The 23,711-nt window shown below is 44.2% G+C and overlaps 1 protein-coding gene across 1 annotated transcript in view; it reads left to right on the top strand.

Annotated features, from left to right (window-relative positions):
- Positions 1 to 911: 911 nt before the first annotated feature.
- Positions 912 to 23,711, top strand: part of ABCA4 (ATP binding cassette subfamily A member 4) — a 145,274-nt gene continuing 122,474 nt past the window's right edge. Inside the window, exons 1-3 of the mRNA XM_057528069.1 lie at positions 912 to 1,049; positions 20,883 to 20,976; positions 22,378 to 22,519. Coding sequence (XP_057384052.1) covers positions 1,008 to 1,049; positions 20,883 to 20,976; positions 22,378 to 22,519 — 278 coding nt within the window. The 5' untranslated portion in view covers positions 912 to 1,007. The remainder of the gene's footprint in view (positions 1,050 to 20,882; positions 20,977 to 22,377; positions 22,520 to 23,711) is intronic.

The following is a 23,711-nucleotide window of genomic DNA, read 5'->3' as shown; positions in this document are numbered from 1 at the left end:
GGTAAACAATGTTGCAAAAGTGCTCAGTTGAAATGGTGATTTAGACTGTGAAGCCTTTGTGGGAGGAGAGGAGAGAAGAATAGTGATGCTTTCCAACTGTTTGAGTACCACTGGGATTTTCCCTACTTGGGGTTTAGGGACTGTGAGAAGGACCTGAGGTTAGCACCTTTCCTTTCCGTCTGCCCTTAACTTTTCTAGTTATTTTCCCCCTCTTTCCCTTGCTCTCCATTTTTGCTTTCCTTTCCTTTTTCTCAGAATCATGAGTGAAGTCTGGGCCCTAGAGCCCATTGAAGGGGGTATTTGACCTTTTAAAAAGATGGCTGGGTGATACATTGACCTGCAGGCTCTCAGTCAAAGGTCTCATCTTCAGGATGGAAAGGGCACAACAGTTTGTAAAACCAACCCATTTTTCTCCTTCCTTTGCATGCCAGCAGAGGTAATTAAAGTCTACTGTGATACTTTCTGAAACAAGGAGGAAACAGGAAATTAGCAACCTGAAACTGAATTGGAATCCCAGACAAGCTGCCAACCTGTAGCTGAGTCACTAAATGGTCTGGAAACTATTTGCCATCTAGCAAGACAGAAGGAGGTTAGGATGGAAATCATCGAAAAACAGATGACTCAGTTTTCCATTTTATAAAATGTTCAATTCCAGCTGCCTGATTTCCCTGTTTAAACAAAAGGGATAAAACCATGACAGACCAATGGCATCTTGGATGGAGAGTTAATAACTGCTTCCTGCATTGGTGTCAATCAAAAAGGGGGATACTTCCCACTCACTGATGCATTGGGTAACTTTTTGCAGAAGCTTATGACATTATGTACCAGGAAGAAGAGATGTAAGTCAAAGGAAGATTCAACCATGTATTTATTTCCTGCTTTGTCAGAGACTCATGTGGTGGGAAAGAATGAGAAGGCCTATGTTTCTGCCCCAACTTTTCTATTTACACACTATGTGACCTTGGCAGGTCATCCAACCCTTCTGAGAGTGTTTCATCATCTGTGAAATGAGAATAATACCTGCATCACAAGGCAGTGGTGAAAGACAGGTGAGTTAGTATACCTGAGTTAATGTACATTGTAAGCCTATAAAAATGTAAATATCTTTGTTGCTGTGAAGGTATTTGGAGGGGTTGGCAATGGTTACTGGGTAACAGAGAGAGGTCAGTGTATTATTATTGCATTTAGAGGGGAAATAGTGAATGTTTGAATGGACTTACCCATTATCACAGGTGTATTTTTATATGTATGAAGATGGACCTCCATTTGAAACGTTCAATTATGTCACCATTGATTTCAAAATATTAGATAGCAAATGCATCAACAGTAGGCGTTTCTTATCAAAGTAATAATAGCCATCATTTAATACTCCCTTTAGACTGAGCACAGTGATAATAAGCTCTTCTTTTCATACCATCACATTAAATCATTGCCCTGTGATGTAGGAGTTATCCACAGCCACTATCGACAACACCCCTATGCCAATAGGTATTATTATTCCCACTTTAGAGATGATGAAACTGATCAAAATTCAATTAAAAAAAAATTTCCCGGGGTCATACACCTAATAAGCAGTGCAATAGAGTTTCAAACCCTAGTATGTCTCACCCTAAGGCATGTGTCCTTAACTACCAAAATCTTGAAGAGAATGGAAGTCACACTATTTTCCATTGAATTGGAACAGAAGTCTTGCCTCTGTGACAAGTTGACCTTAAGTTCCTGTCTTTGAAATCAGTACATGATGATGAGAGTAGCTTAGACACCTGTACACACACACACCCCTCCCTCACACCTGGCTCTTGTCAGCCATGAGTTTGCTATGAAGGAGACGTGGGCTGTTACTGACTGATAAAGAGTCAGAAAGCTTAGCTCTTATTCCTGCCTTATTGCTGACTACCTATGTATCTTTGAGTAAGTAATTTAAAATATGAGCCTTAATTTCCTCTTTGAGTGAAGGTCATAATGTTTATCCAGCCCACCTCACAGGGAGTTGGGAAGATCAAGTAGAATGGTGCACATAAAAGTATGTTTAGATATTAAAGAAGCTGGGGGGAGGGGGGGTCTTTGTTAAAAGTTTCTTCAGCCAGCAAGAGACTGGGAAAAGTTGTGGTAAGTAATACAGAAAAAGAAAAAGAACTCTTAATCCCCTGTAATAGTCACTCCTTTCATGATACATTTGATCGTCTAAAAAAGTGTTCTTCAAAGTATGGTGTGCCTACTGGTGGGACACAAGATTATTTTAAGAGGTGCTTGAAAAATGTATTTTAATAGTTCTGTGCTCTAAAGTACTCTAGAAAAATAAAAAACCCTGTGATTTCCCAGGTTATTGTTGAGAATTCAGCTAAGTATAAAAAGTGAGTCAATTTAAAATGAATTAAAGTACAGGTATTATGTGGATCTGGCAAACATGGTAAAAGTAGAAGGCAAATGATTTTAGGAAACACTGACAAAAGTGCTCTGTTTGAAAACACAGTCTTATCTCAGAGGAGCTTGTCAGGGCTATCTCTGATGGATCTCTTGATCTCTTCATGTCTTCAACAACAGTAATAATAACAGTAAAGAGCTCTGTTGACATTCTCTCCAAAACTCACCCCCCACCGGCACCTCCCCAACTCTGTGTGAATTCACTTACCCCATAAGGAAGGCAGTTTGAGCCAATGGGTTGTTTTATTTTTTCTCCAAGAAATACGCTTTTTACCCTGCCTTACACAGAGGATTAAAACCAAGGATGTACCTCTACTCAGGGCATGAGTCTCTACTTTGAAAAGTGAAAATTTACTCTTGGTATCTTAAACATGTTTCAGAGAGAAAGCCTAAGTGCTCTGGAAAGGTTTGTAACAGCCCTACTGGGATTGATTCCTCAGTTCAGGCCCTGAGTATTTGCCGGTCCCTAGATGCATCTTAGCTGCTAAAGGTTGAAAGCTAGTGACAACTATCCTACTGCAAAGCTTGTTTTGCAAGCCTTTGATACAGGGCTTTCATTTAAGCTGGCTTCTCCAGGCTTGCTGAGAAACCAATATTGACCTGATGTGACCTCAAAAGAAAGCAACATAGTCTTCTGTATTAAGGGACTTCAATGGACCATGTTCAGTTTTTCTCCACATATAATCTAGCAACTTAAACAGCTGTTGAGAGTAAAATAAAGAAGCATCATTTATTAAAAAACAAAAACAACCCTTCAGGTATTTTCTTGAGAAGTTCCTGGTCTAATACAGACATTTTCTCTCACCAGCAGTCACACAGCTAGGGGTAGTCTGAGATCCGAACCGGGGTCTCTCTGGTTCCAAAGACAGGGACTTTCCCCCATACCACAGTCCTTGTACTCAAACCCTGATTGATTGATTGATATAAAGGAGTAGCACTTTTAAAATAATTTAATTTCATTAAAGAGAAAAGAGAATTTGATTAAGCTATGGGGACGGAAGTGCTTGCACACCATTCATGGGGGCTCCAGGGAGATTGCTGGGGAACTGCTTGGACCCCAGTGCTGCCAGGGCTGTCTGTGTTTGCTAAAATGGCTAAGCCACGCTCCCACTGGGGTTGAGCTAGGGATGCGCCCAGAGCAGGGACTGACACACAGTTTGTAGCTCTGCATGTGGACCTCTTACCCGTCCCCCTGCCCCAGAAGATGTAAAGAGGGGAGAAACAGAGGGCCAGGGGTGCTGAGTCATTAAGGAGTGGGGGTGATACGGAGCTGTTTGAAGAGAGAGTTTTCCCTCACCCGAGAGAGGTTTTTCTCCCTTTGACAAATTTAGCTGAAGGAATCTGACAGCAAACCACAAGCTTTCTTTGTCAGGCTGAGCAGGCAAGAACCATGTGAAATATTTTCCCACGCCACTTCCACCATCTCACAGAATGCTACCTAAGTAGTTTCCATTTTCCTCCTGTTCTCCTATGCTCAAGGTCAAACAGTAACTGGGAAGCTGACACGGTTTTTGGCTGTTGTGTGGTTTTGCCACTTGGCGGGTAAATTGGAGCAAGCTCTTCCTGATCGTTGGCCCATTGTGAGGTTGCCCACGAGGCAGTCTCTGCACCTGTTGTTGGGTTATGCAGACACGCTGGGCAGGGTCTGCAGAGACTTCACTCGTTAACCTCCTGACGGCAAATTCCTGAGGACGGGTGCCAAGTCTTCCTTAACGTTGTAATGAGCACACACCTTCTACACACGCACTCAAGTTATCCCTATTATTTGTCTTATTAAATGGATCACCACAAAGAACTTGTTCTGAATTAGTCCAGGTCCCTGATTCTCAGTTATTTTTGGCACTGAAATATCTCTTTCCCTCCGCTCTTTAAGCTTGTCCCTTGCTTTGTTGCTTGCCTCTAGCCGGAGCCCTTCGGAATGTCTGGTTCTGGAAGCCGAGCTCATGATGCCCTGAGGTTGCCGAGTGGCAGGTCTGGCCCCAGGAGAGAGGTTATTCAGGTGATGTCAGACTCTGGGCATAGCCAGCAGCTCAAAGCCCTGCTGAGGCTCGTGTGATAACATCCCAGACTAATGGTCTGCTATGAAACACTCCTCAGCATCCCCTAAAACTCTGTTATCTGGCAAGTATTTTGTACTTAATACCCAGAAAATGTGAAATCTCTGGGCTCTTGTGGGTTTTCTGAATGTCAAGTCAGCAAAACTCTAAACAAATTTTGAAGTGAGTGCATAAAATGTGCTTGGAACAGCGACCTGCCTCCTCATTTCTGATAACAGCTTGATTTAGTCTCACTTATTCCACCAGAGCAGAGTCCTTCATACTGGGGTATGTGGGCTACCACCCCCGCACCCTAAAACTCCTTGAAGATTTTCCAAAGGTATCACGCCAAGATAGCTGACATGAATACATTTCCAGAGCTTAAATTTCCATATGATAATTTCCCCGAATTGATCTGCCTTTGATGGAAGTGAGGATGCCAGTAGAAGTCCCATTGCAGTCTGAAGAATGAGAAGAAATTCAGACCAACTCCAGTAACATGGCGCTGGGTATCCAGGAAAGAGAAGAGTACTCTAGGGAAACCAGCGAGGCCTGGTGGAGCAGCCGCGCAGGTTGAGGTGGAGGGTGAGACCCAGGGACTCAGACCTTGTTTTCCCAGGGACAGCAGACCTTTCAAAGGGCCCTGCCCTCCAGAGCGGAAGTAACTGTAACTGGGAAAAGAATCTCCAGAAAACACTTTTGTTGGTGCTGGTTATTTGTTTAAACTGTCAAGCTGAATTGATAACAAGTCTCTACCTATGATTTGCCAATTAATTAGGCGAATATAATAGCAAGTATGTGGGGGGAGGGAGATTTTCAATGAATAATTTGATTCCTAAGATTTCTACACACTGTAGATAAATAACTCTCCCATTATAAACGGCTAAACATATACTTTGCTTAACAAAAGCTCAAAGGGGGACAAAGGAAAGATGAGAACTAAATTTGCACGTCTGTTACCCATTTGTAATTCGCAAGGTATTTTCACATCATCTCATTTAATCCCCTAATATTTTTCCTTTGCCACATTTAAGATAGGAACCACTAGGGTGAGCTCCCTCTGCTCCCAGCCTCCGCTCCCTAAGTGAATCTGCACCTGCACCTTGCTGGCCTCCTTCCCACAGTATTCGTGGGATGCAAGGTGTCCCTGCCCCTGCCCACGGCTAATTCCACCTCCTCCCCTTCCCTGGGGCCCCATTAATCATCCCCACTAACTTTAGCATCTTCCTTTCAACGGGCTCTTTCCCACATATTAGCATGGTCAAATCTCTCCTGTCTTCAGGGAAAGAAGACCTGCCTAACCCGATGTCCCTCTGTGCTGTCTGCATCTCACTCTTCAGTCCTCTGCTGTCTGGTTTCTGCCTCCCATAAGACTGTTCTCTCAGAGGTCAGTCATCAAATCCAGCTGACAGCTTTCAGTCTTCATCCTACTCAACGTTTCTTGAGCCATTTGGGGCTTCGGACCAATTCTTCCTCCTTGAAACCTCCTCTTTCCATGGCTTCCAGGGCACCTCTCTTTCCAGACCTTTTCCCATCATCTCTAGCTCATCCTGCTCATGTACCTTCTCTGGGTTTTCTTCCTTCACCTGCTTTTTAAGAAACTATTATTATTGAAATATAACACACATACTGAGGAGTGTACAAATCCTAAGTTTACAGGCTGATAATTTTCACAAGCTGAACACGCCAAAGTAACTAGCGCCCAGATCAAAAGACAGACTGTTTCCAGTGCCCCCAGAAATGGCCCTTGTACCCCCTTCCAGCCACCATGCCCACAAAGAGTAGCTTGAAAATCAAGCATGAGTTTTGCCTGTGCTTGACCTTTATGTATTGATAAATGTGAACTATGAATGCTTTGTATCTGGCTTCTTTTGCTTAGCATGTGTGTATGGGAGAATTATCCATGATTTTCTAGATGTAGTTTGTTCCTGCTCATTGCTGTATGAGCTTTGACTGAGAGAATACACCACAATTCATTTATCCATTCTTCTGTGACGGGTGTTTGGTGAATTTCCGAGGTTTTGCTATTAGAAGGCATGGTGTGATAAAACGCTTATGTACCTGCTTTTTTAAATGATGAATTCCCTAGATTTTAATCCTAGACCTCTCCCTCTACATAGTCCCCCAGTGAGACTCTGGAATATTTACAGAGTAGACGGGCAAAGATGGCTTAGACGTGAAAGCAGTGTCCCCTCTCACTAAATAAGAAAGAAGCTGTTAGAAATGTTTCACGTAAATTTTTTTCAATTGCTATTTTCAAAATCTAAAATTCAATATCTGCGCATTAGCCCAACAAAAACCTGAAGTCCAAAATTCTTACAGGAAGGATTAAATTAGTACCAGGTAATGTGCAAGATTCTCATAGGAGAGATTAATTTAGTAAAATATTTGTTTTTCAGCAGATGGGGCCAATGATTCCATAATACTACTGAAAGCTCACGTTCTGTTAGTTTGATCATTAGTTTCTACTCCATGAAAATTAGTGATAGGGCCCGCACCTCTTTTATGACACCGTGTAAATGTTCTAGCAAGGCAAAGTAGAAAATGAGCATGCCAATCTTGCTGCAGTGATCAACCAAGTCAAAGCAACATATGATAGCCCCAAGCAACAAGGCTCATTAATAAGACCACATCAAGCAAGAGTCAAGATTGATTAACAGATAAAATTGAGCTGTAGATACTTTAGGTAAAAGCAGAGTTCTGGGATTACACTTGCATCAAGTCTGTAAAGGAATTTTTAATGTATTTTGCTACTGCTTTACTTGATAATTCAGAAATTATTTTTATTTTGGTACAACCATTCTCAGGAAAAAATGTCAATTTAAATCCAGTAATATAATTAGCAATCCATATTAAAAGATACTACATTTTTTTTAATAGCATGATGGTAAGTTTATTTATTTATTTATTTATTTAGTTTACTTGGTTGCATGGGGTCTAGATTTTGGCACGTGGGTTCCTTAGTTGCGGCTCCAGGCCTCCTTAGTTGCGGCAGGCGGGCTCCTTAGTTGCAGCTCACCAGCTCCTTAGTTGTGGCATGCATGTGGGATCTAGTTCCCCAACCAAGGATCGAACCTGGGCCCCCTGCATTGGGAGTGCAGAGTCTTGTCCATTGCGCCACCAGGGAAATCCCAAAAGATATTAATTTTATACTGTCCTGAGGAGGTAGAAAAAAAGCATTGCCAAAAGTCACATGATTTCATTATTTTTCTCCTCCAAAGATATTTTTAAATACAAGACATGTAGAGATTATTTTTTGAAGAAAAATAATTATCTCTTCTACTCTGTGCCAAATGGTTTGGAAATATTCACCATTTCTCTCTGATGATAAACTATGTGCTATTGCTTCTACTTTTAAAAACAAAAAATGTGTTTACAGTTTCCCTTTGAGGCTCTTTAGAAAGAATTCTTGAACACTTAGTGAACGGTAAATAAATGTTAAACAAAAAGCTGGTTCAAAATTGGAAACAAATAGCAATGTCCCACTTGATTCATTGGCCACCAAAGTACAGTATTTAAAGAATCAGTTGATATAATTTTCAGTTTTGATAGACTATGAAAGAACTTCAGTCCCAGCTAACAATGCACAATGGCTGGTGTGTTTTGAACCCGTCACACATCTTCCCACTTGTTATGCCTTCACACTGATTAGCATGTTTTTTTTTAATAACCCATTAACTTTCATTAATTAATTTATTTATTTATTTATTTTTGGCTGTGTTGGGTCTTCGTTTCTGTGCGAGGGCTTTCTCTAGTTGTGGCAAGCGGGGGCCACTCTTCATCGCGGTGCGCGGGCCTGTCACTATCATGGCCTCTCTTGTTGCGGAGCACAGGCTCCAGATGCGCAGGCTCAGTAGTTGTGGCTCACAGGCCTAGTTGCTCCACGACATGTGGGATATTCCCAGACCAGGGCTCGAACCCGTGTCCCCTGCATTAGCAGGCAGATTCTCAACCACTGCGCCACCAGGGAAGCCCTAGCATGTTTTTAAAAATTGTCAACCTTTTCCTAATGGATACAGGAATTGACGACATTGAATATTTTGGAATTCTTCTGCTTTCTTAAAAGATCCTTATGGCAGTATAGCTCTTCTTTAAACTTTGCTGCAACTCTGTTGGGTTTTCTGCTATATTAATATTGCAATCATGTACCTACCCAGGAAATTTATTCAGATACATTCTATAGGCTGCAAATAAATTTTTTTGCCCTATGTCAGTTGTCCAGGTCATATCCTCGCCTGGATTAAGATAACTCACAATAGTCAGGAGTCTTTTGGTTGCCAGTGATAGAAGCCAAACTTGAGCTAAGTTAGGCAAAAGTGGATTTTATTGGAAGGATTGGGGTGTCTCACAGCTAAATTGCCTGAAAGAAAAGCAGGGGAGCAGCTGTGTCCCAGGGACAGCTGGAAACAGGGACACAGCTGCAGCTGGGACTCATGCTCTCTGCCTTGGCCTCTCCTGTGCATTCCCTTCATTCCCTCTTAGATTTCTCTAAGCGGTGGATCAGATTTCTCTCAGCGGTGGGGTACACAGCCTTGGGTCCACTGCCCGTCCTATGGCAATTTTGTGCAAATTAGAAGGCGGAGGCAGCTTCACAGTTGCATAGTTTGGTGAGCAGAGGCATCTTTGTGAATTGAAAAAAAAACACTCCTTTTTCTTGGATACACCTCTATACCAAGGCCCAAGGTTTGGTCAGCAAAAGTAAGTGAGATTTCAGCCACTCCACTCTTCTCCTGCACAAACTACAAACTGAACCTAGTGACCCAGCATGGCCTCTGATTTCTCCAGCAGCTTCTGTACTTCTGTAATGCTGAACTCAAGCTTCTCTCAGGTCCACAATAAAATATTCTGTGACCAGGCTCTGATTGGCCCAGCTAAGGTCAGGAAACCACACATGACTAGTCAGCTATGGCCAGGGACCCGCAGCATTTACTAGTCTACTGTAGACCCTTCCCTTGGCGTTGGGGCCACCCCCAAGAAGAGAACAAATTCTTTGTGAGTTAGGCAGCCAATCTGTTGGCAGCTCCTACCCAGGTTTCGATATTTTTTTTCGGAGAAAATTACATAAACTGATACTCACTTACTTCACTATTATCAAATATTATTGAGTACGCTGAGGCAATATTTATTTTTCATTATGATCGAAGGAATTTGAGGATTTAACTGCCAATGATTTAGTTTTAAATTTGGTAGGAATGAACTCAAAGTTAGAAATCAAGATATTTTCCCTTTATCTTACATTGTGATGTCTCAAAACTGTCTTTATGCTTATGACATAGATTCGCAATGCTTCCCACCCTACCTATAATCACCGTTTTCAAAGAAATATATTTTCAGTGATGTGTTCAGGGAACATTTTACTTTCTTCAGCTTGTTTGAAATGAACTATGGCTATTTGTTGGTATTAGTTCATTATCAAATTTATCTCCACTCCAAAATTACAGTGATTCTAACCCATTTAACTTATATATTTTTCAGAGTATTTTTTTCCAAATAGAAACTTTCTAAAATTATAAATTATTTTTCTCTGCTGCTGAATTTTTGCAGAATAATTGGTACAAATAACAGAATGTCTCTCTTTTTTTCTTTTGGCCATGCCACGCAGCTTGTGGGAAGGGGTTGAACCCCGGCCATGGCAGTGAAAGCACCGAGTCCTAACCACTGGACCGCCAGGAACTCCCAGAATGTCTCTTTCTTGATAACACTGCATTTCAACCTTCAGAAATAGGAGCGAGGAAATCTTTAAAACTTCATCAATTGTCTTAAATTTTTGTACTTCTGAAGGTAAATATGGGTTGATATGTTAACTTCACAATTCCCAAACCATGCACAATTCCCAATCCACATGTAGGGTCCTAGCCTGAAACCACTGCATTCCTTACATTTATGTCACTTCTAGATTTACCCCAATCAATTAGTGTTATTTGTGATAATTATAAGAATAAAATACGAAGTTTTTAGCACCATTCTTGACTAGGCATATTCTCAGAGGTATCTGAGAAAACTAAGAACACAGCCTTTTATTTTGACATAATTTTTAAAAAACTGTAGTTACCTGGGGGGAGCGGTGGTGGTGAGGGTGGGGTGGAGATCACACCTAAGTGTAGTTATAATATTTAAAGAGCCTCAGCGTCACCAGTCATTAGGAAAATGCAAGTCGAAACCCTAAGATACCATTTCATACCTGCTAGGATGGCTATTATAAAACAAAACAAAACAAAACAGAAAATAACAAGTGTTGGTGAGGATATGGAGAAATTGGAACCCTTGTGCACTACAGATGGAATGTAAAATGATTCAGCTGTTACGGAAAACAGTCGTTCTTACGAAAATTAAATATATATTTACCATTTGATCCAGCAATTCCATTTCTGGGTACTTACCCCCCCAAAAAAATTGAAAGCAGAGACTTGAACAGATATTTGTGCACCTATGTTCATAGCAATATTATTCACAATAGCCAAAATATGGAAACAGTGCAGATAACTAGGGATCAATGAATGGGTAAGCAAAATGTGGTATATATAGAAAATGAATATTATTTAGCCTTGAAAAGGGAAGGAATTCTAACATATGCTACAACATGGATGAACCTTGAAGATTACGCTAAATGAAATAAGCCAGACACAAAAAGAACATCATATTTGATTTATTTATGTGGGTACCTACAGTAGTCAGATTCATAGACACAGAAAGTAGAATGGTGCTTGGCAGGAGGAGGAGGGAATAGGGTTATTGTTTAATGGGTATAGAATTTCAGTTTGGTAAGATGAAAAATTTCTGGAAATGGATAGTAGTAATGGTTGTATGACAATGTAAATGTACTTGGCACTACTGAACTATACACTTAAAAATGGTTAAAATGGTAAATTTTATGTCGTGTATATTTTGCCACGATAAAAAGAGGGTCTACATCAAAAAAGCATTTGTGCAGGCAAGAACATCAGGTAGGAATAATGCCATTGGAGTATCATCAGTTGAATTGAACAAAGTGCTCATAGTTTAACTTTTTCTATTGTAACTCAAAGAAAAATAGAATATTTTTATACTATGACAGGACACAATTTACAAAGCTGATGTCTGATGACCACCACTTTTTTTCTTCCCTTTGGGAATTTGGAAGGAGGCATATTTCTTCACCAGCTGTAGCTCCCCAGAGCAATCCCACATACTCTCCAACTTTATCCTCCCTGGGAATCTACTTAATCACTCCCAGGGCTTAATCTTCTGCTTATATGCTGATGATTCTCAAATCTATGTTTCCATCCCAGAACTGCCTGCTGAATATCTCCACTTAGATGTCGTCATAGGGACCTCAAAATCAATATATCAAATCCAAGCCCATCTTCTCTCCCGCTTTTTCCTAATCCCCTGGCCCCTTCTCTGGCATTCTCCTCTCAGTTATGGGCACCACCACCTCACTATCCAGCCAGCCAAGCCCTAAACCCCAGTCATTCTAACTGACTTCTCCCTCCTCTTCATCACCCACTTCCAGTAAGCCACCAGCCTGCTGTGTCTCCAGTCCCTCCCCTCTTACTGCCTTTGCTCAGGCCTCTGCTCCCCTCCCCACCCCCACTCCACTGCCAGAGTCAATTTACCACTCTTGGCAGCCACTGGATTAAAATCTGCAATAGCCTCCTGCATGATAAAATCCATATTCTGTAGCATGCAACAGTGTCTTAGCGATTCTGCCCAGAGCCCGCTCCTGTTTGGGTGTGCCCTGCACCTGTGGGCCACTCAGAGATCACTTCATAGGTGCTCAGGAAATCTTAGCTGAGTCATCATCAATTCATCAGTCTGGTCCCTGGCTCCCTTTCTAGCCTAGTCTTTCAGCACTCCTCCATCCATACCCTCCACTCCAGCTTGCTTTACTTCTTGGTGTTTCCCTGGGCAGGATAAGCTATTCCTGCCTCCCTATCTTTGCAGGAGGGTTAAATGACTTGTTTAGGAACCCAACGTTGTCATGTGTCACCCTGAGCAACGTATTTAACCCCACTAGACTTCAGGTTCCTTGCCTGTAAAACAGAGTAAATGCCTACCTCACAAAATTGTAGTAAGGATATAATGAGATAACATATGCAAAAGTGGGCTGTAAACCATAAAAATGCTATAAAATGTTATTTTGTAATTCATCAAAGCCTAGCTTTAATGCCGCCACTTCCAAGAAGCCTTTTTGATATTCTAAGCAGAAACCATCCTCCTCCTCTTGGAAGCCCCACCATAAATAGCCCGTATGCTCTCATGGATTCCATCACACTCCTTAACTTATCCAAGTTCATGTCTCATGTGTACAACCAGATCACAAACTCCATGAAGTCAGCATCCATTCCTACTCCATGACTCTCCCTCCACCCTATCAAGATCTCAAGGGTCTAGAGTCTTTCAAAGAGAATCAACTTCTAAGATTTGAAGAGGTGGAGACTAAAAGTTCCTAGTGGTGAAGTAGCAGGAAGTCTTCTGTTTGTGATGCCCCTTGGGATCACGGATCCACCTCCAAATGACAAGTCCACCCACTGTGAGCTGGAATGACAGTAGCTGACCCACCCGCTGCCAGTCCTCAAGCCTGGACTACGTTAGACATGGCTGGTCAGTCACAGGCCCTGTTCTGCTGAGCGTGGAGGGTTCCAGCAACTTTTCCAACACAGCTCCAGGTAGCCATGACTAGTTGATCAATTTCAGCCCAAGAGAGAAAAATCCTTTACCATCCACTAAGCTCAGAGATGCCTGCAAATAGCTGGCCTAAAGTCACTACAGAGAAAGATAAAGGGTTAAAAAAAGGGAGGGATGACTTCAGATCTGGCATGTGGGCTAGTTGGGCTTTAAAGTAGATGTCAATCCCTGGGTGCTGGCTCGGGGCAGGCTATTTCAGAGGACATGGCCCGCACTATATTTATGCACAGAGATTTTGTCCCGAACTGAAAGGTCGAAGATTCCCAAAGCATCCCCTTCAGGAACCCCAGAAACCCCTTTGATGGGGGAGGGAGCCTGAGGGTTTTGGTTTCCCACGAAATGGCCCCACCTCAGTTCACTCAGTGCTCAGCCACTCCTGTCTTCCTAAAAAGGTGCCAACGGAGTGTCAGCCTGTTTTCCTCCACAAAGGGATTACGTGTAATTAAAAGGGATTATGCTCTGAAGGAAGAAACTAGCCTTTAATCAGCCAGAGAAGGACACAGCAGCCTGAGCTGGAGGTGCTCTGGGCGCCATGTATGCCTGTTGCTGCCTGTGAGCCCCAGCCGTAGACAGAGGGCTAGGAGTGGTCTCCCGGTCTTCCGTGGTCAACAGCATGGGCTTTGCCAAACAGATCAAGCTTCTGCTCTGGAAGAACTGGACCCTGCGGAAAAGGCAAAAGGTAACAGGTGCAGCTTGTGGTCTCAAACTGAGGAGGTGTGGAGCAAATAGACAGTGGAGAGAGTGGGTGGGGTGGGAGTGGGTAAAGTGAGTAGCCAATGGGCTGGTTGCCATTTATCACTGAAGCATCAGGTAACTGTCTGGCTTCTCTGTGAGCCTCTCTGACAAGTGTCCTTCACAGGAAGATGTGCTTCTCTGTCCTGAGGTAGCTGCCTTCCACCTACAGCCCAGCACAGCCATATGATAAAGTCTGCTTTTGCCTGCCCTGAGCAGGAACCCACTGCCTGCCCATCCCTCCCCTGCCCCTGGTTTTTAAACCTGCTCCTCTGTCCACATGCCCTTGTGCAGCCATCCTGTGTGGCAGGAAGAGCCCTAAGTCCTGGAGATCAGGCGCAAAGGAAAACCATGCTCTCTCAGAGCTTTCCAATCCAATGATACTGTGTTTCATTGGTTCTACAAAGCACACTGGTTTTTCACATTTCTGAAATTGGACTGCAGCTCACAATCAAGTGACACGTTCTTTTCTTAGTGTGCAAAAAATAACAGTGCATCTAGCAATTGATGGTGTCTTAGATTCAATGAGATACCTTATCAACAACCACAGATGTTTACTGAGACTTCCAGTGAGCACACATGGGACTGGGCTGGACCAGGGACTTAAAAGACACAGATCCTACTCACTTCGAGTCTGGCTGTGAGAACCCAAAATATGTTTTGAGACCAAGAACAAGAAAAAGGAACATAGGCCAAATATCCCCTGAGAACAGGCAAGAGCCACAGGAGATCAGAGGATCCCAGGGGTGTACATGTAAATCTGACTGGCCTTTTTAAATTTTTTCTAAGAAAGGGTAAAGAGTGAATATATAACTATAAAGAAATAATGCACATTGCTATGGCCTCAGGGGCATGGCAATGCCAGATGACTAAACGAGCCGAGAGAAGATGAAGGGGGGAGGGTTGAGGGGTGGGCAGGGTTGAGATTAGAGGGATCCAGGCAAGGCAAGAGAGCTTGGAAGGAGACAGGGAGGAAGACGGGCTGTAGGGAAGAAGAGGACAGATCTGTTCCAAGCCTCGATTCAGCGTGGGTTTGTGTGGGCAGGACAGGGTTTGTGTGGGCGTTGGAAAGAAGGTTAGAGAGGGAAGGGGGCCAACAGGTGGAACATCTGAAGACCTATGATGAGTGTCTCAGTCAGGGTCCAGTCGGAGGGACTCTAATACAAGGAGGTGTTAGCTAGTACAAAGCTGGTAACTGAGGATGTAACAGAACTCCAGGGTGACATGGAGGTAGCAATTGCAGGATGCAGCTACCACCCCTGGAGCTGAGAGAACCGAAGGGAGAAAGCGGAATACAGAGGAGAAGAACACAGAGGAGACGTTAGCAGAGGTGGACCTCAGACCTGTAGACCTGTGAGTAAGCGATGCAATGAGGCTGCTGCTGGGGTCTCTGAGCCCAGTCTTAGGCCCAGACCCAGGAGGCCCTCACAGTCTCTGCTTCCTTTTGCTGGTGTTGGTAGGTGGCCCCTGTTCAGGGACTCTGTCTTCTCCAGTGTGCTTCCTAGGGGAGCACATTGCCAGCCCCTCTGCAGCGAGACGGGGCCTTTCAGGCTGAGGACCTTGACTGCAGGAATCTCCCAGGAAGCACCTAGTTGGGGCTGACATTTGTATGATGACATCATGATGGCCTGGAAATTGAGGTCTCTGTCTGGTGTGCCTCCAGCTAGCTTCCCCTCTGCTCCCACATTCTGGAAATTTCCAGGATGTCTGGGTATGATGGAGATATCCCCACAGCCCCTAAAAGCTCTGATAGGGATCTGTGGCTCCTTCTGTAAACTTTTGAAGCTGTAAACTTTCTGGAAGCTCCTGCCTTCACGAAATGGTGACTCTAAGAAAGAAAAATACAACACACGCAGCCCATAACTCAGCTCCTAGGTTTTTAATTCCTCAAACTTTCATGGTTTTTGATGTTTACTCTTGTGAGCAGAGCAGGAGCAAAAACCAGATACCAAATTTCCCCATTCCTCCTCTTTATCACTAAGAGCATAAATGAAAGTCTTCAGATCTCTGCTTTCCTCCCTCCCTTTTTTTCTTCCTCTGTTGACATTATTAAGTATTACTAAGTGCCTGGCACTGCACTAAGTATCACCTCATTTAACCCTCACCTCAGTACCGTGAGAGAGCTACCACTATTATCCGCCATGGGTACAGATGAGGTCGTTGAGGCTTCAGATGTTAGTGACTGGTGGGGCTGGATCCAGGACTCCAGGACAGGCAGACATGTCAGTTACCCCACACTGCCCCCATGTATAAAGCCCCGTCTAATAAGCTGGTCAGGAAGACCACAAAGATAGGGTGACTGTATAATTTATCATCCAATCCAGGGTAGTTTTAAAAGTGAAAGGAGGCACTATTAATAATTAATAATAGTAATAATTAATAATTGCACCAGCACAGTAAGTGTAAACTGATACTGGACCTGGCAAACTGGGCTGTATGGTCACCCTCTACGTCCTATATAGCCAGGTGAGTTAGACAGCCCCTGCCCTCATGGAATTCAGAGCCAGGTGGAAGCAGGTGTCTGTGCACAATTACTGAGCTGAAAACCATGTGCAACTGTGGAGTAGAAGGAAGCATGGGGTGGGGGATGAGGATGAGCTCTGGGAGCTCAGAAGAGAGATTGGGGTTGGCAGGAGTAAGAGAAGGCTCCACAAGGAGTTCATTCCCCAGAGCATGCGTTTCCAGTGATAAGACCTCTCCCACTGGTGGGGACAAATACATGTGCGCCCACATTTTCCATGGGTCAAGCACTGTGTTGGGATGGTTTATAAAGACCATTAGATGTGTCTCTTGCCCCTTAGAGCCCACAGTCTAGGGCCCCTTAGTGTCATCTCCCTGGTCCCAGCTTCCGTATCAGGGCAGGATACTTGGGGAAGCCTAAGGATTCATGAGAGTACAGGGCTTATCATTTCTTGGACCCCAGACCTGGACATCTGGTACCGCTGTGACCTTTGACTTGGGGCCCAGAATTAGATGAGGAAAACCTGGCAGGTGTGGAGAAGCTGGGCAGCCAGCTCCAAGCCTTCCCAGGTCCTGGGTCATATTCATCCAGATTAAGAACCCTGTTTGGGCTCTCGGTGCAGAAGGGAGAATCCTGCAGCTCATTTCAAAACTTGGCCACCCGCTTTCAAATTGAAAACAGAGTAGGAGGGAAGAAAACCTAACTGGCCAAGATTTAAAACAACAAGCACGACTCTGCCCTTCCATGTGACCCCTCCTCCCCTAAGTAGGTTGAGTGGTAAAGAGAGGGGGAGGGGAGGGGGAAAAAAAAGGGGAACAAGGAAATACCAGTTTGGAAAAAAAAATTTCCACCGGCCCCTTCTGAGCTTCGGCTGGGCTTAATTAAAGTTACAGACATGTTTAAAGAGAAGGGGTGTGGGGAGTCAGAGCTGCTCTGAAAACATGTTTTTAATTACACTGTGGAATTTCTCCCTAGGGTATGCCTGTGCACAGTTGAGCATCAAGGACAAAGATGCCGCTCTGGGGTCGGGGTGCTGAGTCCACAATTCTGGGGGAGGGAGAAGAGGTTGTTGTGAGGACTTGCCGGGCTAGAAGGGCTAGAAAAGAATTGCCGGTGGTCTTTGTGCAGGGAGTGAAGTGTGAAATGCAGCCCTTCCAAAACAAATGCTCGCAGAGTTGGAGCAGTAACACCGACTTCTCAAAAAATGCTTTTCAAAGATTACCAACCACTACCTGTGCCAGTGGTTCTCAGGCCCGGCTGCACGTTGGAACTACCTGAGAAGTGTTAAAAAACAAACAGAAGACACCGAGCTGATGTCCTACGGCCAGGCATCCTGGTGTAATTGATGTGGGGCATGGCCCAAACTCCCCACAGGATTCCTGCCTGCAGCTGCGTGAGAACCGCAGACCTAGGTCAACAAAGGTGGTCATTGGAGAGGCAGGGACTATAGGCAGAAAACAGCAGCCCTAACTCAGCGATATGGTGAAGAGGAGCTCCTGCAAATCTGTACTAGTCCTAGCACTAGGCAGAGGATGAAGGAGGAAAGGAAGATTCTGATCTGGCCTCCTCCTGCTGGGTGGACTTCCAAAGACCAGATACTTCAAAAACACAAGAGTGAGTGAGTGAGTGGGTGAGTAGATGAGAGAGGGTGTGACTCACATGGCAAAGAGGGATGAGATGCACTAGCTTAAGTTTGGGAATTTTATCCATGGGACAGTTAAGACAGGCTAGCTGACCCTCCCATGGTCCAAGGTCCTCTAACATATGGAGTAGGGGACAGTGTGTGGTTAGTTTTCTCAGGAAGCCCCGTGTTTCCAAACTGACAACTGAGCAGTTCTGACTCCAGAAAGGGAGAAAAGGAGGAAACATGAATGTGAGTGGAGGGCAGACCTAGGAGTTGCAGATAATTTTAATTATAACTCCTTGCTCTTCAGACTTTATAATGTGCTGTCACCTACAATGTCCCTGTGACCCTTGGGAGAAGTGAGGGTCAATAATAAATGGCTCACGTTGATAGAATGTTACCATGTGCCAGACTCTGCTTTAGGTGTTTTACACAGTGAACTCATTTCATCACAGCTGCTCTGAGAGGTAGGTCCTGATATCACCCCCATTTTACAGAAGAGACCCTGAGGCATGGAGAGGTAGAATGGGTTACCCAAGGTTGTACAGCTAATAGTGAAGTTGGCTAAGAGCCCCTGGTATTGACACACTCTTAACCCTCAGTATAAGCTGTAGGACAAAACCCATTTCACAGATGAGAAAACTGAGACTTGGGGATTAAGCAAGCCCCAAAGTGACTCCTAATCTAGATCTTCCCATTCCCAAATCAACATCAGTGTCTCATACACCAGACAATTCCCAGATAGACATTGCTCTATGGAAGGTGGCTGACTTACTAGGTAGGAAGCCAGTTTTGCAAGTAGTTGTCTTAAGGAAGAGTCAAATGTGTAGAATCTGGACTGGTTGTCTCATTTCCTTGGTGAGGACACCACGAATAAGTTTTGGTTTCATTGCTTGCATGTATCACTCACATTGCTATCTTGTGGAACTTGCTCCCCGACCTTGCCCACTGACAGGGTGACCTGGGATGGAAGGCGTGAAGCCAGCATACATGTCCCTGGGGGAAGCAGTTTGTTAAGTCTGCAAACGGTTGTTTACCTAAGCCTCTAGTCACCTCCAGCTTTCCAGAGAAGCCTCCTAGACCAGTCTTGACAGAGACTCACTCATTCCACCTATATTTACTGGGCACTTATTATAAGCTTGGCCCTGTGTTGGGTGTAGTGACAAGAATAGATGTGGTCCCCGTCCTCAGGAAGCTTATAGCTAGTGAGGGGTACACCTTCATGAAGGAGTAATGACTCTGAAGTACGATGAGTGATAAAACAGGGGAAGTGCGCTGCTGTGGGAACAGCTGTGCTGGCTAGTACCCAGCAAAGATGGATGAAGCTGTTAACAGTGAGATAGGGTCACCGGGGACAGTCTTTACCCTTCCTCCCTTGATTTGCATGACCTGGGGGGACTGCCAACATTTCTATGGCTATCAAGTATGCTTGGGGTCAGTCCTCTTAACACAGGATGGGACTTGTCCAATACTGGTGTTTTGCCATTTTGGGGGAGAATATGTGCCTTAAGGAAAAATCTTCTTTCTTCTTCCCATAATGTTTGTGTGAGTTTTTCCTCTAAAACATCCTCCCTAGACATATTTTGGATAAAACATTTTGTAAAAAGTTACAACTGCATAATCACCACCTACCCTGAACATGTTTTGCTTTTTCTTCAATGTATTATCTTTTTTCCGTCTTCGACTTATGATCTGTCATAATTCAGTTGCCAGCAGACCTCACCAACAGAAAAGGAACAAAGATTTATTGAGCACCTGCTATGGTGTCCACTACTTTGCTGAGAGTTTAAGTACATTTCTTTGGAAGGAACAACAAAGGGTTAAATTTAAAACCATGCGAATAGCCCCTAGCAGATCTATATATACTTACATTTCTGTTCTTAGCCATCTGCCTTAATTCTCCTTTAAATCTTATGAGTTTCCTTCCTAAGGTCTCTGGAATGGGGGTTGAGTAGAAGAACTATTACATTCCCCAATACATACCCCCCCACCCTCCCCCCAGTAATCCCACACGTCCAACCATACCCTCATGTGCAATGCCTCAGGGTGTGGGCTGTAGCAACCAACTTGTTCTCCTTCCTTTGGAGCCAAGAGTCCTTAAACTCTAAATTGAACCTAAATTTAAATACCTACTTTCAATTTTATGTTGGTACCAGCAACCTCTTCCAGTGTTATAAAATCCCATGGCGGTATAAGTTTAAGCAACAAGAAATTGTTGAAGGAAAACGTTGGTATACCCAGATTTCTGGGTTTGACTTTGCTATGGATCACAGTATTTCACAGAGGCATTTGCACCTTCATTCATTCATTCATTCATTCATTCAGTGACCACATATGCAAAGTCTAGCAGCACTAGAAGAAGACAGGGCCGGTGTGTGTGTGGGAGTGGGGGGAATGTGGAAGAGCACTGAGCCGGCACACAGGAGGCTGGATTTTGGTTCCAATGCTGTCACTGCTGATGAGACACTGCACAGGTCACCTGCCCTTCGTGGGCCTCTGTTTCCTCATCTGCAGAAGGAGAGGTTACAAGGAGACCTTTACTACCTGCAGTATCAGCATTACCTGTGAGCTTGTTAGACATGTGAGATCTGATGGGGTCTTACAGAATCAGAATTTGCATTCACATGCACAGCAACGTCCAAAAACATCGAAGCGCATATCTTGATGACTTTTAACGAAAGTACTGTGCTAATGCAGTTTTCTAAAATAGAGGCAGAATGGAACCCAGAGGGACACCAAGTCTTGTTAGTCTAATATATCAAAGTAGAGGCAGTATGGGAGATGGGATTTAAAAAAAGGAAGTCCTTTAGGTAAATATACCACAACCAAAGTCCTGCTGCATAGACAGACACTGAAGTGAAGTATGTCTGCTTTGGGTATGTTTCCTGTAATCTCGTAGCATCACTGGTCTTTCTCTCTTTTTGTTTTGTTTTCCCAGATTCGCTTTGTGGTGGAACTTGTGTGGCCTTTATCTTTATTTCTGGTCCTGATCTGGTTAAGGAATGTCAACCCACTCTACAGCCAACATGAATGTAAGCATAATGGGGGTGAGGGTAGGGGGAGCCTTGGCCAGCCTGGAGGTCCTATCCACTTGTTTAGAAAGGCTTTGGGGGCTGGGGGTGCCAGGATCTGATCTGCTTATCATCATTTTATGCCTACGATTCAGAAAACAGAGATTCATCGGCGTTAGGCAAACTAACTTTTAAATCCTACACATTCTATGCAAATACTTACATGTGGTTACTGAAGAATTGTGTAATTATTTTTTATTTGGTTGTTTTTTTCCTATACCTAAACTCTTCCTGACTTTAAAGGGAGAAGATTATAGATGAGTTCTCTGAAATATTTTGGAGACAGTTCAGAGATATGTTAGACATGGTGCTAAAGAAAAATGAGAAGGGACAAAAAATAATATATTAATAATATAGTATTTCTTGGACCCCAGAGGTGTCCTGGGACCGAAGGTGAGCCTGGAAGTGCCTCTTTTATACTGTGCCCCTCAGAGAAAGCCTTCGTCTGGGTTCTGGCCAGGATGCCATCTTCTGGCTCTAGACAGCTGATGGGAGGGCCTCAGGAGTTATGCACAGCTGCTCAGTCCCCTATTCTTGCTCCTCAGCCTCTTGTTTTTAAGTTTCAGGCCCCAAGTTCTGACTCAGCCTTCTACGCATCAAACTCTTGCCTCTTTACCTCACCCCGCAAGGAGCCCATAACCTGCGCCTGGGCCCCCTCTTGCATGCTTGGGGGTAGATGCTCAATACAGAGTTGTGGAAGGAATAGATGGACCTCTTCTCCTCCTCAAGCATCAGCAACTCGCGGAGGCTTCTTGCGCTAACGTCTCTCTGCCTCTCCCCACGCCCCCACCGAAATGATGTGCTCCTCCTCTGTTCCCCCTTCACACTTCCGTCCATGCCTCTATTATGACATTTGTCCATCTCTCCACTACACTGGGAGCTTGAGAGAAGAGACTCTGTCTCCAGCAGCTGCTCCTGCTTCTTTTTTTATTTTGTATTTTTTTAACAAATTTATTTATTTATTTTATTCTTAGCTGCGTTGGGTCTTCGTTGCGGTGTGTGGGCTTTTGATTGCAGTGGCTTCTCTTGTTGCGGAGCACGGGCTCTAGGCACACGGACTTCAGTAGTTGTGGCTCCCGGGCTCTGGAGCGCAGGTTCAGTAGTTGCTGCACACGGGCTTAGTTGCTCCGCGGCATGTGGGATCTTCCCAGACCAGGGATTGAACCCGTGTCCCCTGCATTGGCAGGTGGATTCTTAACCTATGCGCCACCAGGGAAGTCCCGCCCCTGCTTCTTAAATGTTGGTGAATGAAGGAAAGCACCAGAAGGGCAGGGGTCCTTCCTGCAGAGGCTCTAGATCCTAGGGCCTGCATCCTACTTAGCGTCAATGACTAACTCCTTGTCTTCATTTCCTGTCTTAAAGGCCATTTTCCCAACAAGGCGATGCCCTCAGCAGGAATGTTGCCATGGCTCCAGGGAATTTTCTGCAATGTGAACAATCCTTGTTTTCAAAGTCCCACCCCGGGAGAATCTCCTGGAATTGTGTCAAACTATAACAACTCCATGTAAGTGTTGAGATTCCCACCATACTAGGAGGAGGCTGTGCACCCTTTATTCTCATCTTGCCCTGGAGTTCATGTGTGAGCACACAGAGCATGTGATGCTGAATGAGTGTTTCTGTGGCTTGCTGAAGCCTTAAACTCAAAGGAGCAGGGCATGTTTCCTCCTTGGAGCATTCTATCAGCTGTCAGGGCACTTGAGGAAAAGGCTTCAAACTAAGACCACGTAACACAATTTCTTGTTCCATATATCCCCAAGATGTGACTTGGAGTCTGACTTCAGCCCCCTGCTGAGATGTGTCCACTGCCTCCAGGCCATTCACCTGCTTGGGTGGAGTCACTGGATGAAAACAACTCAGTTCCCCTTCTGTTTCCTTACATCGCTCGCCACGCTGGATCAATTCTGAGAGATCTCTGTTCCTTTAAAAGCCTTCTTGGACATCTAAAGGCTAAGAAAAATGTCAGGGAACCTTCTGAGGGTGAATGAAATCAAGTTTACAAGGTGAAGTTTGCTTCTTGGAAGACAAAGACAATTTCCAAATCCTCTGTCATAAATGCCATCAGTTCCCTTGGTCGGCAAAATCTTAGTATACTGCTTGAGAGCAGAAGTTCTTAACCTGTGGGGCTGACGACCATTCCGAGAATCTGATGGAAACTGATGGCCCCTCTCCCAAGAAAGATGGACACACACACACACAAAACATTACACTGTGCATATGATTTCAGGGGACTTGTGGACTCCAGGTTAATGACCTCTGGTCTGGGATCGAATTCAGGTCAAATTCCATATGAAAAGGGTCTATTTTTGGAATTCCCTCTCAGAGCAGGAGGTAGGGGGACTTGATGTAACATGTTCTATAGACAGAGGCTCAGGGATGAGGACAGGATTGTCCTTCAGCCACTGGGCTGACCTCGAGCTGCAGCTTGTGGCATTTCACCAACAAAGGCTTGTTGGGGAGTAGGCTTCACCTACTTGTATAAACATCAAGTCAGAGGGAAACTGAGATATTTGGTTACTCCAGTTCTTTCCTTAGAGGAGATCTGGATATAATTCCTCCAGGACAAAACTGCATTTTGACTAAAATAAAAAGAACATTTGGTAATTCAGCTTAATACTCAGAGGTAGCCTTCCCCACTGGGAACAAACTGCGACTGCTTTTGCCCTACAAAGGCAGAGGTGAGTAGTTGTGACAGAGAC

The sequence above is a fragment of the Balaenoptera acutorostrata genome, chromosome 1 (genome assembly GCF_949987535.1).
Source record: "Balaenoptera acutorostrata chromosome 1, mBalAcu1.1, whole genome shotgun sequence".
NCBI lineage: Eukaryota > Metazoa > Chordata > Mammalia > Artiodactyla > Balaenopteridae > Balaenoptera > Balaenoptera acutorostrata.
Note: the sequence above shows the minus strand (reverse complement) of the source record. Positions and strands in the feature narration are given on the sequence as shown.